At 42.2% G+C, this 16,324-nt stretch overlaps 1 protein-coding gene across 2 annotated transcripts in view; it reads left to right on the top strand.

The window, feature by feature from the left end:
- SLC22A23 (solute carrier family 22 member 23) overlaps positions 1–16,324 on the top strand; it is a 183,360-nt gene that overhangs the window by 30,798 nt on the left and 136,238 nt on the right. For both annotated transcript variants that reach the window (XM_075921326.2, XM_075921327.2), the window contains exons 2-3: positions 1,166–1,269; positions 7,328–7,482. In XM_075921326.2, coding sequence (XP_075777441.2) covers positions 1,166–1,269; positions 7,328–7,482 — 259 coding nt within the window. The remainder of the gene's footprint in view (positions 1–1,165; positions 1,270–7,327; positions 7,483–16,324) is intronic.

The following is a 16,324-nucleotide window of genomic DNA, read 5'->3' on the forward strand; positions in this document are numbered from 1 at the left end:
TGGGCAATGCCTGGCTGCCCTAAGTCTGAGGGGGGGCATCCGGGAGGAGGTGACTCATTTATACACATCCCTTTGAATACTACAGTTTCAGCAATGGAAATTGTTTTAGAGCCCAGTTCCATTTTCCTCTTATCACTTCACCATAGAAGGGCACTGTGGAAATTGCTGAATCAGGCCAACAAAAAGTTACACACTTGATTCTCCTACTGCTCTTATCTCTAATGTGCCAATAAAACTTGAACTTTCGTAAGGAAAACAGCCTGCTCTTACATCATCAGCCCATCTTACTTTAGAGAAGGTAGAGTACTCTTGGGGGACTAGGGTTGCCAGGTGTCCGGTATTTACCCATCAATCTGGTATGTTCAGCTCCTGTCCGGTAAAAAAAATTCAGAGAATACTGGACACCTGAGATATTAACTCTGAGCACTAACTCTTAAAGGGGACATGATGTTTTAATGCTGTTTTATTTTAATTTTTTTTGGCTTATTTGGAGGCTTTTTTTTCCCCTCAAAAACTTTGGTCTCTTCCCCCTTCCATCCCCCCCCCCCCCCCAACAAAAATTTTTCCCGGGTTTTTTTTTGGGGAGGCGGGGGTTAGGTATTTTTGTTTCAACCATCTGGCAGCCCTATGGGGGACACTGCATTGTGTTGCAAAAAACTTTCCATCAATTGATATGAAGTATCCTGAACGTGGTGACTCTGGAGCCTGTTACAGACACATCTTCCCAGACATTTGAAAACAGGACATTGGGGAAATGAGGGATTTGAAATTGCCTGACTTACTGGTCGTGGGGTATATGCAGAATTCTACTCCTGCACTTTAGACTTGTGGGGGTGATATTTGGAGATATTTTAAGTTACTTCAAGACTGCCCAGAATATTTGGCTAGATGCTCATTTTTATTAATCCAAATTAACTTGAGAACAAAGATTAAATGACCAAACTTATTAGTGTATAACTAAGCACCTGATCCAACTCATTGAAGCAAAGGAGACTTTTCACTCCCAGTAACATGAGGTGGATTTGGACTTGAACGATGAAGTAAGAACATGAAGTGTGAATGCTAAAATTGAAAAGAACACCTACAACAAAACAACATTATGTTTAAATGCACCAGAGAAGAACTAAGTATGTTTCAATGTACCTTGTCTCTTTTCTTCTTTCAGTGGGATCTTGTTTGTGACTCTTCCTGGAAAGTCCATATTGCTAAATTCTCTCTACTAGTAGGATTAATCTTTGGCTACTTGATAACAGGATGTATAGCTGACTGGTGAGTGAAACATCTGTTAATGCTATATCATTTAAATGAATAGAGATGTTCAGTATCTCTCAAACTTTTTTTAAAGTTGCTCTTCATGGAAAAATCTTTTAATAATTATATCTACAGACCTCTGAAAAATGTTGCATGAGTTGGCAGTACAAAATTGCATTTTAATTGCTTGGGCTGATTCATTTATAGCATGATAAATAACTTAAAAGGAAAATATTTAACCATTGACTTCTAATTATTTGCTGTTGACACACTTTTACTTCTGTCATGACAGAACTGAATTAAATATTTTATAATTATTTAAAAAATGAGCTTTTGTTTAGATAGCAATAGCCTCTAGTGTTCTGTCAAATACTCGTTACAGGCTCAAAATGCTTTTTAGCCATATTTGGTGATAAAAAGAGGCAAGGTCAACTCACATTTGGCCCAGAATGTTCCTCTTATTTTTAAAAGATCTTTACAAACCTTACCATTGTTTTGTTAATTTTTAAAATTGTTTTGAAACTTTCCTTGAAAGTTTGAAACCCAAATATTGTAGCATTAAGAACATATCTCCATATTATTCAAAGTGTGGGATACATCCCTCTGGATTACTGGGGAATGGGAGCATTCTGAGAACTGTCAATCACACTTCAGAGTCTGTTTTTACTTTTAAAAAAATTGCTATCTATTATGGTTACAAAGTAAAATTTTATACTGTGGCCAAAGTAATAACTTCCTGAGCTAGCAGAGAGCCTGAAACTCTAGTTTTGGGGTATGAAACTACCCCATTCATTCCAGTGGATGCTAACTCAGTTGTCAAAGATTAGCTACTAATTAAAGCAGGGAAGAGACTAGTGAATATGTGATATTATGAAGATTAACATGATTACTGCCCACTTTGGTACTATACCTCAAAGCTGTGAGGAGGAGAACCTTGCTGCATTTGAGGCAGCCTGGTCTGAATCTTTAGTTAAAATTGAAATTAAGATGCTGTAATCAAACCAATGTTTTTAATATACATAAATTAATGTCCAGTATTAAATATTCATTGCTACGTAAAATAAAAGTTTAAAAATATATTCAATAGAATACAGTTATGCTTATAAGAAGCACACAGGATCTTTTTCAGGGGAAAAGGCAATATGCTGCATTTGAGAATACAGTAGAGAAGCAGTTAACATATGCTTTACAAAGACACACCTATATAAATACACACACACACACACACACGCGCGCGCCTTGCAGATGGTGCACAGTTACCAGTCCGTCATGGGTCAAGTCAGTCTTACTGGCCAGGCCAGGCTGACTGAGCAAGTCAGGAGTCAGGATTCTTCTGAGGCGTGGCTTGTAGGACTGAATCCAGAGTTTAATGGCCAGAGCCCCCCTTCTTATACATGTAAGTCCCATTGGAGTCTGAAGGTATTGCAGTGTCATGCTGCAATCCTGCATCCTTAAGAGGTGTTAATCTGTGTGTTTCAGAGTTATCCTTTGATGGTGATTGTGAGGCTTTCCATTGATCTCTCTTTGTTGGTGCTGGGGGGGGGGGGGGGGGGAGGGAGAGGAAAGAGGAAAGGGGGGGAGGAGGAGGAGAAGGAGTCTCTGTCTGTCTCCAAAGTTGTCAATATTGCTGATTTAATTCAGCCTCAAGACAAAATGCATGTTTCTTATTATCTTCAAAGTTTCCATTTCTTATTCATCACCTGGGCATCTGTCACACTTACACACACATCTTCCCCTCACACCCCACAAGTGCAGAGTTTCAGACAAGATGAATAGTTACTAGAAGACACAGCTTAGTTTGTGATGCAGACATGAGGTACAACTTAATTTGTAATGCTAACTGGGAGCAAGGCCTTATAGTAAACATTGTCTAATAGTAAACATTGTCTAATCGTGAGAGACACACAGAGAAATAGAAGCTACAGAACTTATAAGCAAGTCATTATACATTAAATCATTATGTATCATACTTATAGTCTTATAAACAATACTAACTAATACTAAAATATACATTTTTGCTACACAGTTGAATTTTATTTAATTAGAATTATAAAGTTAGGGTAGCGCTTGAAAATCGTGACAGAGTTGGGGGGGATGGTGAGCGAGTCTGATTTGTTTTACTGACCTATAAAGAGGCAGCGGTGTCTTGCCTTAGGTTTCAAAAGTTTGGCAAACTCTGAGGAAGTGACCAGATTAACAAAAGGGAAATTGACTTTAATTTATTTTCATTGACTAAATTGAGAGAGCTTAAATAGTGAGACACATTGGATTTTGAAATCTCTCAATGTAATAATCTGAATTTGTGGTAATTATACAAGTAAAAAAATTGTTTGCAGCATACAGTTTTTAAGTTGATGACATTCCCTTTAAAAGAAAACTTCTCAAGCTGCTACTGGTTGTATAGGTGGAAGATTTATGGGATCCAGCATGTGGAGATTCCATTCAAACGTACGGCCAAATACTTATCCAACAACCAGGGCGTTATGGATGGCAGCACATGTTGTATGGGCATTTCAGAAAGCATCCTGTGTCAGTCAGGCAGTTTGTTGCTCTCTCTGGGCCACCACAATGTGCTTCCAAAAATTTGTTATTGTTGCCTTCTACAGAAGTAACATGATCACTGGAAATATGGCTGCCTAGAATTTTTCAGTGGTTGGCAACATTCATGCTTATGTACACATAGAGTACATCCCTCACACCCTCTCTTAGATCATTTTTCTTTTGATAGCATTGCTTATTTTATAGCATTAGATGCATGTATCTGCAAGTGCATCAGGATATCACATCTCATATGTTGCTAGTTGCATAAAGGTCCAGGACCTAAATTCCCTATAAGATGCGTGGCCACACAGCTGCCTATTTTTCGTAGAATCATAGAACTGGCAGGAACTTCAAGAGATCAAGTCCAATCCCTGCAGTCATAGCAGAACTGAGAATCATGTAGCTCATCCCTGACAGGTGTTTATCTAATATGCTTTTATAAATCTCCAGTGATGGAGATTCCACATCCTCCCTGGGGAATTATTCCAGTGCTTAACCACCTTGACAGTTAGGAAGTTTTTCCTAATGTCCAACCTAAACCTCCCTTGCTGTAATTTAAGCCCATTGCTTCTCGTCCTATCAGAGGTCAAGGAGATCAATTTTTGTAGGATGACTCCTTGATTTTTAGATTATTGAAGATCATCTGGTCAAGTCAGGGTAGTCTCTTGCCTTACTACTCATCTTTCCTATGCAATGGAATAGTTTGCTCTTGAACCCTTAATAATGTCTTTCTGAAAAAATGGTAACTGTCTTCAGTTGTTTTCCTCTTAGACTTGTTCTCCCTGGGTTCTTACCTACTAATTCTTGAATGTGCTAATGACTGCTGCACAGGTGCTCAATGATCTAGCCTGGGGATCTGCTGTACCCCGTGAGGGCCTGGCTCCTGCTCCTGCCTAGCCGTCGCCTGAATCTTTTTTGGAGGGTGGGGGTACCTATCCTTCTACCCCAGCCCTGAAGCTGTCACAGCAGGGAAAGGTAGGGTTGGGGACTTGCTCTGCTCACCCAGTGCTCCTGAGAGGGAGCAGAGTTGGGGGGCTTGCAAGTCTCTGTGCCCTGACCTGGTTCCCCTGTTGAAGTGGCAGATTAGACCCCGGCTCTCTGACCCCACTCCCCATGGGAGCTCCAGGCGGGCAGAACAGGGTCAAGTCCATGCCTGACTTTTATTCCTGGCAGATGATGTGAGGGGGGGCAGAATGTGGGGAGCATTCAGGACACACATTTTTATGGGGGGTCCCTGGCCAAAGCATCTATTTCTGCCCTTCTTCAAAGACTAGCTGGGGAAGAGGAGAGGCAACCCCATAGCTGCTATCCACCCACCTATCCTGTTCTGGCTATACCACTACCCAGGGATGGGAAAAATTAGAAGGAACATTGTCCAGAACCACTTGCATCCTTTGTGCTTGTTGTGTAACTATATACAGGATTCCACATAACCCAAAGTTCCTCATGGTTTGGATTCAAGATTTTTTTGGGGGGGGCTAAAACCTGAAAATATGAAATGTACATATTTTTTCAACACAAAAAGAGGTAATTACCATTTTGTTTTGAATATATGACAGTATTATGAATCCAACTCCTGGGGAAATAATGTTCTGTTCTCTTCCTGATTTAAAAAGCCACACACTAACCAAGAGTCCATCATCAATGTTTTATGAGGTTTGTAATACCGATTAAAGCAGCCTGCTTTGACCTTACTGTTGACCTGAATGTGCCCGATGGTGCTTTGTTTTAAAAATATCTGTTACATTCTGCAGATGAGTTAAAGCTCTTGGCATGAGGTGTCAACAGGGTGATGATGGAGTTAAAAATGCACTGTGCCCGTTCCCCTTGAAGAGGCCAATATGCTCTGTGTGTGTGAATTGACATTTAGAAAATGGGGTCAATCACATGTAAATTACGATACACATTCTTACACAGTCTTCCAATTCCCAAAAGCCTTAATAGCATTCAGAAAAATATGCTCTGCCACTCTCTCTCACATCTAGATAGGACTTTATTGCTCTTATTCCAGTGTAATTAAAGCAAACCCCCATAGTTTTAATAACTTATGTACATGCGCAGTACATTTTTATAGTTGCATTGTTAACCAGCAAAACCTAAGCAAATGCCCAAATCAGAGTACTAAGTATTGAGATTAAATTAAATTTATGACTTTGTAGAGAATGTGTCTGATGTAAACTTTTTTAAAAAGTCTGTTTTCTTGCATATGTTTTTTCCCCATATCTATACATGCCTTGGCACAATGGGATGACGCCAAACCCCTCTAAATTCTGTGGTAATGTTAATTTTATTCTCTCTTCAGTCCGACAAAAGCACACTCAACTGTGGCTCATAATTGACAACACTTACAGAAATATAGTCTGTACAGTCAGGCAACTCCCCCCTCCCCGCCCTATTCGTCAATATTTTTGAGTTTGCTGTATTCAGCCTGGCTTCATGGTTTTGGCAGTTAAAACATTGACCAGGTGGCCTAGTTCAGATGCTGTCCCTGAAAGAAAGTCAGGAAAGGGGCAGATTGTAGCTAACTTTGATGGCTCATCTGTGGGACTTCCTGACTCTTGTTTACTGCATTGTTCTTCTATCAGTCCAGATGGCCATCCTAAACATCTGACTCTCTTCCCTCCTGGTTAGGAGCTCTACTCCAGTTCTAGCTTCATGGAAGATTGCTGATAGTCTGCTCTGTAATCTTGTTAATTCCTTCTTTGCAAGGAAAGCTAGAGGATGAGGAAGCTATAGGCAGGCCTGGACAGGCAGACCAAACAAAATGGCAGGTGTCTGACTGCAAATAGTTAATCCTATGGCCCTTTGGAAATATTCTGAGTTTCATAGCTGGTGGATTGTGGAATCCAGGGAGGTGCTGCTGATTGAAATGAGTGAAGTTCACTCCTTATAGAGGTATTGCTTCAGGGTCTCTGAAGGCTGAGAAGGAGGGGTGATGCTTCATTTTTGAGGCTGTCTCCACAACCATAAGGACTAGAAACTTAGTTTTTAACCAAATGAAAGCTGAGATTTGTGGAGCTGAAGCATGTGGCAAGACGAGAATTCTCTAGTAAATTTAATGGTCATGGAAAATGTTTTTTCCTCTTGAGGGAAAACTTCTATTAATCAAATGACATGTCCAAGGTAGGGGCTTTTCCCCCAAAGTGCCTGCCATATCTTTTATTAATGGCTTGCACTTACTGCAATTTTTTAATGTTTATTTTTGATCACTTCAGGGTTTTGAATATGTCTCTAGGATTAAATAGTGATGCACTTAATGCCATTTGCTTTAATCTGTTCCTAAACAAATTTCTCCATGAAATCTTTGCGAGATTTACCAAAGTAATAATTGAATTTAATAAGCAGAAATATGAGAAGTGTGTGTGGAGGGAAGAGTATGTTAGTTGCTATTCAAAATTGCTAGCAGCATTTGTGAGGAACTGTGTGATTTTTTTCCCCATCTGTGCCTGTGTCTGTTCTCTGCAAGAGATAAGCATCTAGCATTGTGTCCACCTTGGATTTTAACCTCTTCTCCCCACTTCCTTCCCATTTGCAGGGTTGGTCGACGGCCAGTGCTACTCTCTTCAGTTATATTCATTCTGATCTTTGGACTCACTGTGGCTCTTTCAGTAAACGTGACAATGTTCAGCACACTCCGATTTTTTGAAGGGTTTTGCTTGGCTGGAATAATCCTATCCCTGTACGCACTACGTGAGTATTACATTCATAATTCAGTCAACTCCAGTTTTGCTTAAATACACAGTCTGTTCTATGTCATGCTTCCTGCTGAATGTATTTCAAGAGGCTTGTACAAAAAACAATTAAATCCCAGAGTTCTTTTTCGTATGCTGCATCAGTTTTGTTGTTTGGAAAGATCTTCTCTGCCCCCATTTTTTTCCTTGCATTGCCAGAGAATCAGCCTATGCAGTGGATGTGTTCATGAGTTTGCAAATGGAAGAAAGGATTAAACAATATTTATTCTTTTGAATGTCTTTAACCTGGGAGTTGCCTCCTTTTGTCATGGCAACATTCACGCAATAACAGGTGTCAACATGATTTCACAACAGCTCTTTCAGAGATTTGAATAATCCTCGTATCTCTTCGTACATACAGACACACAGAATTTTTACTGAAATGTCTTAGATATTAGTACCTGGGCTTATTTCCTTCTATTGTCATTTAGGGAATTGTTAAATAGAGGGAAAATTGAAGGGAAAAATCTCTTGCTCTCTTTGAATTGTTCTTTGTACTGATTTGCTTTGTTTGCTGAGAGAAACTAGACAGAAATCTTGTCAGAAACTAATGTCAGGAGCGGGAGGACTCCAGGCAGATTTGGTACACTTAAATGATGTCTATATTGCAGTTAGACATCCTCATACCATCTGACTCAGGCTTGTGGGCCTCAGGGTAAGAGGTTTGTTTTTATGTGGAGCAGACATTTGGGCTCAAGCATCAGTTCGAGTTTAGGTTCAGGAGCCTGAGCTGCAGCCCAAACCCGAATATCTATACTGGAGTCAAACAACCCCTTAAACCAAGCCCTGTGAGTCTGTGTCTGCAGGCACAAGATTAAAGTAGCAGGTTTTTAATTGCAGTTTAGACCTACTCTTACTAGCCATGATTTTCAAAAGCCACCCTCCTCCTTCTCCTTCCCGCTCCCTGAGATACTTGCTCAACACTGTCTGAAAATAAAGTGCCTTTAAGGCAAAGACAGGCAAAATATGGCCTGCTGGTCAGATCCAGCCCACTAAGGGCAGGCTCCCTGCGCGTCAGAGCAACCAGCTGTGGGGGCCATGTGCTTTTCTGTGTGCCACAAGCTGGAGGCGGGGGAGCAGGTGTGGAGAGACTGGCCAATGTTTGCAGCATAGACAGCTCGTAAAGTACCTCCCCAGTCCATGGGTGTTCAGGGAAGCACATGGCCCTTGCAGGGCGCCTGCTTGAGGGACTTGCTGGCTGGGAGCCGCTCTGGCCACGTGGCACTTACCTAGGCCTGCATCAGGCAACCCATTCCTCCCACATCCCAACTGTCTGCTTCCCCTCTTGCACTCCTACCCCAGGTAACAACCCAAACCCTCTGTACCCTGCTCACCTATATCTCTACCAGACCCTGCACCCCAATACGCTGCTTAACTCACAACTCCATCCTGCCCTAGCTCAAAACCGAAACCCCTGCACTAGTGTTCCCAATAAGCTGATTACTTGGGTGCTTTCCAGGAGAGATTCAGCTGCTGCCTATCTGATTGGCAGAGTGCCCACAGCTGACCATAGCCAGAGGCATGTGTTTCTATTTGTGGTACACATCCCTTGGTACACAACAAAATTCATTCCACACATAAATGGAAAATCTTAACGGGAACATTGCCCTGCACCACTGCTGCACCCCTAACCCAGATCACAGTCCCCTCCCAGACTCTGCAACCCTCCTACACACACCTCTCCTCCAAGTCAGAATCCTATCTTGCCTCCCTCACAGACCTTGCACCTCCTACTGGACCCCAATTTTCTGCTCCAGATCACAACCCTCTCTTTCATCCAAACTCCCTCACAGACCCAATACTCGCTTCTGTGCCCAACCTCCATCCCAGATCCCACACCTCCATTAAAGAGAATGGCACTTGACCACTTTGTAATTCTTGGAGTAGCCTCCTATCAAAAATTACTGATCACTCCTGCACTAAGGCATCCCAGGTCAGAGATGCAAAAGACTAGTCACTTCTAAAATTGGCTGCTATTTTAATCATTAGAAAGTTTAAAACAATTTTAAGAGTAACTTCTGGCTAAATTAATAAACATACTTCAATGTCCAACTCCTCATAGCTTAGGTAGAGGACAGAGAAATGGCATAAAAGAAATTCTGACATCTGATATTTTCACAGGTCTCTTCCTCTTTCTCTCTCAACCACTCTGCATTATACAGTAATATAGATATTCCCTTACCAGGAGCTAGAGAAATCCATTTTGATTGGCAGCTGTACCTGGAGTGCTGCAGTAAATACAGTAGCATGACCATATGTATAATTAGCAGCTAGTATCTTATCAAGGTACCAATGTGTGGCGCTTTTTTCTTTTATTTCTGGTACTGGGAAAACAATTATCAATATATCCTGGAAACTTCTGTACAGTTCGTTTTATTTACTTCCTACTCCAATGTAGATGGGCTGAATGTCAATCGGATCTGTGGATTTAGTGCACCCTCTGTAACATGCACATATATGATCTTTCATAGTGCTGGATTCCTCCGTTTGGTTTTTTTAATCTTTAGGTTGTAGTGAGAGGGAAGAAGGTGATTAATATGTACAAGAATTTGTTCACTACTTCAGTGCATAAATTGCATAGTACCGGAGATCTATGCCCAAAGGAAGAGAAGAAAATCTAATTCAAATCTGGTCCTAGCTTTCAGTGTTACTGAGTAGAAGTAAACCGTACAGGTTGGATCTCTGTAATCTGGTACTCTCTAGTCCAGCAACATCCATGGTCTGGAATGATTTTCTTAGCCAGATGTCCACTTACCATGAATGTAGTCTAGTTTCCCACAGTCCCATCAAGTTTATCATCACTGGCCCTGATTCTGTGTGCTGTGCCATTATTTAGCTCCAATTTACCCCTAAATGTCTTTTATGAGCCCAGTAAACAGTGGAAGTGTTGGTAATGCTGCTAGACAATATTGACCTCCTGTGGTTCAGCAAATTCTCTGGTGCAGCACCGGTCAGATCCCGAGGGTGCCAGATTAGAGAGGTTCAACATGTACAGGCATTTACAGCTTAAAAAGGTGATTAGCTTGCTGCTTATGATTGGATTTAGTGCCCACCTAAGGGGAATTAATAAATAATCATCTTGGGTGCTTTAGGAATGGAAATAGTACCAAAGTAGCGTCTCATAGCTGAAATTGCATAAATTAGATTGATGGCCCTCGGTAGGGTTGACTTAGGCATTAAATGCATGAAGGTGTTGGGGAGGAAAGAACCTAGCAATGTAGCCAGGGCTGTGTAGTGCGCTATCTGTCCATACTACATACTTTATGTCTTGGCCAGGTACATACTGGGATGGCTAGCCTGCATTGCTGTGGCTATGCTTCTATTTTTAGCACACTAGTATGGTCAAAGGTAGAACACATCTCTGCTTGAGCTGAAAATTGCACCTTCCCACTCCTACCTGAGTACTGGAGAATTCACATTCTTCCAAAGACAATGATGAGATTGAATTGTGTTAGAGAGCGAAGCTATGAAAGCCTCAGAAGGATTTAAAGACACAGATTTTCTTCCAAGAGCTTAGATGGTTCAGGAAGAGATTGAAGCGGAGATTGCTGGAAATCAATCTTATCTCACCAAGATTGGAAGAGCTGAGTTTTTATTGTGTTAAAAATCCTTTTCTCTTGTTTTGCGGTGTTCCTATGTTTAATCTAAACAGTACTTTGTTTTTGCAAGGCAGACCTGGGTTACTGTATTAACCATGGATCACAGCTCCCAAAGGAAGGAACTGCAGGTGGCTAAACACAGTCCGACCTGTTAGACAGTGCAACCTAGCACTCTGCCACAGAGTGGGAGAATGTCAGGATTCTCCTCCAAAGAGGGGCAATCAGACAGACAAGAAGAAGGGTTAGAAATGCAGTTAATCCTGAAACATGACACACATGCAGCAGCCAGAGGCATGCTTTCTTCCACTGCTGTTCTGAATTGATTTGCCTGTTACCTCCCCCAGACGATTAGTCATATTGAACAGAGTGCACTCAGCAAACATGATAACTGCTGAGCATGAGCATGTGACGAGGAAGACACTGGCTTTTTTTTTTTTTTTTTTTTTTAATTTCTGACACACAGGTAATTCCCGTATTAGCTCACTTAGTCCTGTAGGGCTATTGCTTATGCTAAGGCCCAGATCTAGCCATTGACCCTGCACAAATAGTACTGTTTGACACATTTTACTGCATTCACTTAATTAGGATTCTAGGTTAATTGGAATTCCATGCAAATGCAGGGGTCCTAGTGGGTAGAGTGCAGAATAGAAACCAGTGGCACTTGGCATGTGATTTTCTTACTGCTTTAAAATACTGTGACAGGTGCCATATTCATTAAGTCTTCCAAGCTAAAGATTTTGTGGGTATCCTTCCGGGGGTGTAGAACTGGCATAGTAACTGTGTTCTTACCTTTTATCATTTGATAATTGTGCTATTGCAAAGAAACAAATGCTAGTGCAAGGCATTTCTCTCAGTGTATTTGAATGAAGAGCAGAGCTGGAGCAGTGCCTTCCAAGGCGCAGCACAAAGCAAAGGGAACGGGACTAAAAATGGTATGGGACAGTTCAGAGTGCCCAATAGTCTTTTCCATTGTGATGTCTTGAGATAATTAATAAATTTTGGCTATGTCATTTGGATTCTTTCAAGCCATTTAAATGCAAGGAGTTGACAGAAGTTAAGCATGGGCCCATGGGGGTGAGGGGAAGAGGGAGAGGGAGATTGAAGATGAAGGCAGGAGCAAGACTTGTACAGAGCAGAGCAAATCCACCTACGAGGCTGTGGGATATCAGAGCCAGATTTGCAGAATTGTGCCGCCATTTAAGCAACAAAATAATTGGTCAGATTTTCAGCATGGTGAGCTTTTTAAAAAATCTTACTCTGGGGGAAGGGGAAATGGGTTTAAGGCAGGGGTTAGCAACCTATGGCAAGCTGGTTTTGAGCAGTATGTGGGGAGCTCAGCCTTCCTCTCCCCTCACACAGCAGGAAGCCCCCATTGCTGCAGGAGCCCTCCTCTTTCCCCAGCACCAGGTTAGGCTGCACCACGCCCATAGGCAGTGGGAGGAGGCAGTGCTGGGGCTGAGGCAGCCGCTCCTCCAGCATCCAGGGCTGGCCTGGGACCACGTGGCAAGCAAGGCCAAGGATCACACTAAACGGTAAGCTCTGCATCTTAATTTATATATTAATGAAGTGCTAAAATGTAAGTAGGACTATTATTGATTCTTTTTAAAGTCAATGGCATGCAGACCCATAAATAGAAGTGAATAAATTAAATCTTGGCATGACGCTTCTGAAAGGTTGCTGACCCCTGTTAAGCACTTTTGAGAATCTGACCTTGAAGGGGTGCAACCATTCCAGCATCCAGTCAAACCCTCGCTGCTCCATTTTCTTCCCCCAACCCTTCAATAACAAAATAAGCAAAATGTAGCCGAAGTGAGTTATGTTCAGTGTTGAAAACCAGAAAAAGAGAGAGAGAAATAGTTCAGTGTGATCCAAACCCCAACAACTGAATGACTAAAGCTATGAAATGAATCTTTCAAGTGGGGAGGGGAACATTCAGTTGTCTAGCGGACTGATAGGAGGTTTGATTTTTGTATTGCTTTGATAAGATTCTGTTATGATAAGAACCTGGACAAGATCAAGGTTTTAAAATTATTAACTTGTTTATATAATCAGTTTCTACTGAAACTGCACTTGAAAGGGAATCCTCTGAACTGGCATTCATGCTAAAATTCGACACTCTCTGCGGGGGGGGCTGAACAAAGACCCCAACTACCTTACCCATTACAAAGATAGCTTCCCCAATTATCACCTCTAATACCATTGGCTCACAGACATCTACCTTCCTTCTCCCCCCCCCTCCCCCCCCGCATCCCCCTTCTGTTCTGAAATGTGATTTGTCCTTTTCATATGTGTTCACTTTTTTTAATTGTATCCTTTGGTATATATGGTTGTGACAATTTTCTTCCACTATTTGATCTGAGGAAGTGGGTCTGGCCCACGAAAGCTCATCATCTAATAAACCATTTTGTTAGTCTTTAAAGTGCTACTTAGTCTTGTATTTTGTTTTTTCTACTCAACTAATTCTGTTCCGCTCCGGTGCAGCTGTAGCAAGAGCAATAGCAGAGAGATCCAGGGAGACTCTCTCAAAGCATCTCGTTTCAGTGTAAGGAATAGCATGGTACAGGTTGGACCTCGCTGGTCTGGCACCTTCGGGCCCTGACTTGGCCCATGCTTCCATCAGGTTTGGGCTCCAGCTTGCCTCCGCTGCTGCCCCGGAGCCGCTGCTGTGGGGTCTAGAGCACCACAGCCAGAGCTCTGCAGCCCCCTAGCTCCATGGCTGGAGCTAGAGCGGTGCAGTCAAGGGCCAAGGTGGAGGACCGGAGCCAGACTGGAGCTCCCTGGCTGCTGGAGCCAGAACCAGGGCTGGGGCAGAGCTCCACAGCTACTGCTGGGGCCAGAGCTCCCTGCTGTGCTGCTTGTCACCCTGCTCCCCCATATACACTGGCCTCCTGCCTGAGTTGCTGGTGTCCCCTACAGCACTCCTGCTGGACCATGGATGTTGCCAGACCAGGAAGTCCCAGTTAACCTATACTGAGTATTGCTTAAAAACAGCTGCAAATTCTGAAATATCTGATTGAGGCACGGGTTTCTATACATTGTATAAAGGTTGAATCTCCCTTGTCCAGCACCCTTGGGACCTATGGAGAGGTTAAGGCTGTGCCAGCCCTAACTGGCGCCACTGCGCCAGCCCCAGCCAGAACTGTGCTCCTGGCTGCTGACCTTGCTGCCTCGAACCCTGGCTGCGGATATGTTCCACACCACCAGTCCTGACGGGGCTGTGCTTCTGAGCCTGGCCAGCTGGGGCTTTCTGGTTCAGCAATATCTGTGGTCCTTCCAGACCACAGATGTTGCCGGACCAGAGAGTCCTGGATTTTAGAGGTTCAGCCTGTAACTTTGTAGTTGTAACTGTATCATAATTTTACTGCTACTTACTTGCTGCTGTGTAAGAAACATTAAGTAAAATAGTTTAATCAAGGGCTGTGTTGAAAATCTGTCAATTACCCTCTGGGGATTATGCTTAACCTGTGCAAAATGAAACAGGATGCAGCCCATGAAACTACAGGTTCCCAACAGTCAATATTCCATTTAAAAAAAATCACCCTTGTGCCACATTCTGTCTTGCTCAGCAAAGCAAAATCTTGACCCCAAGCTTATAAGATTATCTTAGTCTTTTGTGTGTGGGGGGTGGGAGTGTTCCTCTTGGGTCTTTAATGCATGCATTCTCCCTTCAGAGCATTTGCTGACTGCTTGTTTGAGTAATTTAAAAAATGGGATCAGGCTCTTATTTAATCTGAATCAATGTACTTATCCCAGTTACTGGAATATTTCAGATATTGGCTATATGGCAAAGAGAAATCCATAGTCAATCCCACAGAGGATGTAAAATCTGAACTTAATTATTTAATGTATTTTGAGTATAACTGGAAATGCAACCTAACCATGCGCCACAGATGAATATTCCTGTACATGACGGTGTTGTTCAGTTAGGTGGGTCAGATGAGAGAAAGCCACTTCCACCCTTTTTCCTGCTCAGGATACAGCCTGCTGTCTCTGTAAAGTATCCTTTTCTAACTCTTCCAAAAGAGCTTCATCAGATTTGTTAATCTTGGCATGAGAGGTCTGGGCTATCTCACAAACATTGTATTTGCAGGACCACAGCTGTGAATTTCAGAACTATTTTTATCAACACAGACTCAAAACAGGAAAATCAGACCTTTCTCTTAACTTAAATAGTGAAGGAACTTCTTCTCGTTTACACTAGGGTCTTTTTATTAAAGCTGGTTGGGAAATAGCTTTTGTTTCATTGAAAAACCTTCACACATGCTAACAAGTTCTCCTTTTTGTTGACATTTTTCATTGGGTTTTTACACGTGCGCACATGCAAACTTGAATTTTAGAGAATTGTTGAGGCTGTGAGAGTGCTGCTTTATCAGCCACAGCATGAAAGCTTATGATACCAGCTATATGTTTTGTTCTTTAAGGTGCTACTAGATTCTTTGTTGTGTTAAATTTTTTCCTGTTATAGACTAACTCGGCTACCCCTCTGAAGCTTTTGAACAAATTAGTTGTTAGCCCTTGGTTTGGGGCTCTGTTTATTGTCCAAATGACCACGTACTCACAAAGGGAAAACAAAGCTTCCATTTTGGGGCTTTCTTCCCAGTCACCACATTACCTAGTTCTGACCATTAGAGCCTGCCTTCCTTAGGGACTGCTTTAGGACACTGTCCTTTTCTGGAGCCTCCCACAACAGTCAGCAGATGAACCACTCCCGCTTGCTGGCTTTTGTAATTACTTTGTACTCTGGATAAGGTCACACGGACTTTATGTTCCATTGAATAGCTGTGGCCCTCCATTCTCAACCTACGGTGCCCTTTATACTGCTTTGCTCTGAGAGCAGCCACTCCTGGCCTGTTCACGCTAGTATATAGACTCACCCCCAGCTAATTGATGTGAGTGCTGCTTCTAGTCAGATATTCCTGAGTTATATTGTGGAGCAACACCTGAAAAGTCTCAATCCTGGACTTGTCCCCAGAAATGAGCATCTTGTACTGCTCAGTTCTTTCCTTCTGGACAATACACACTCAGAGAGCCTATCATTCCATTAATAGAAATCCTGTTATCTCAAAAGGAGGTTTCCAAACACACGCACTATTAGCTAAAACAAGTCTATTAACTACAGACAAATTAAATATAATTTAAGTGATTAAAAGTAATGAGGCATAAAAAAGTCAGAATTGGCTATAAAGAAATAAAAGGTAAAGT

The sequence above is a fragment of the Pelodiscus sinensis genome, chromosome 2 (genome assembly GCF_052426305.1).
Source record: "Pelodiscus sinensis isolate ZL-2025 chromosome 2, ASM5242630v1, whole genome shotgun sequence".
Lineage (NCBI taxonomy): Eukaryota > Metazoa > Chordata > Testudines > Trionychidae > Pelodiscus > Pelodiscus sinensis.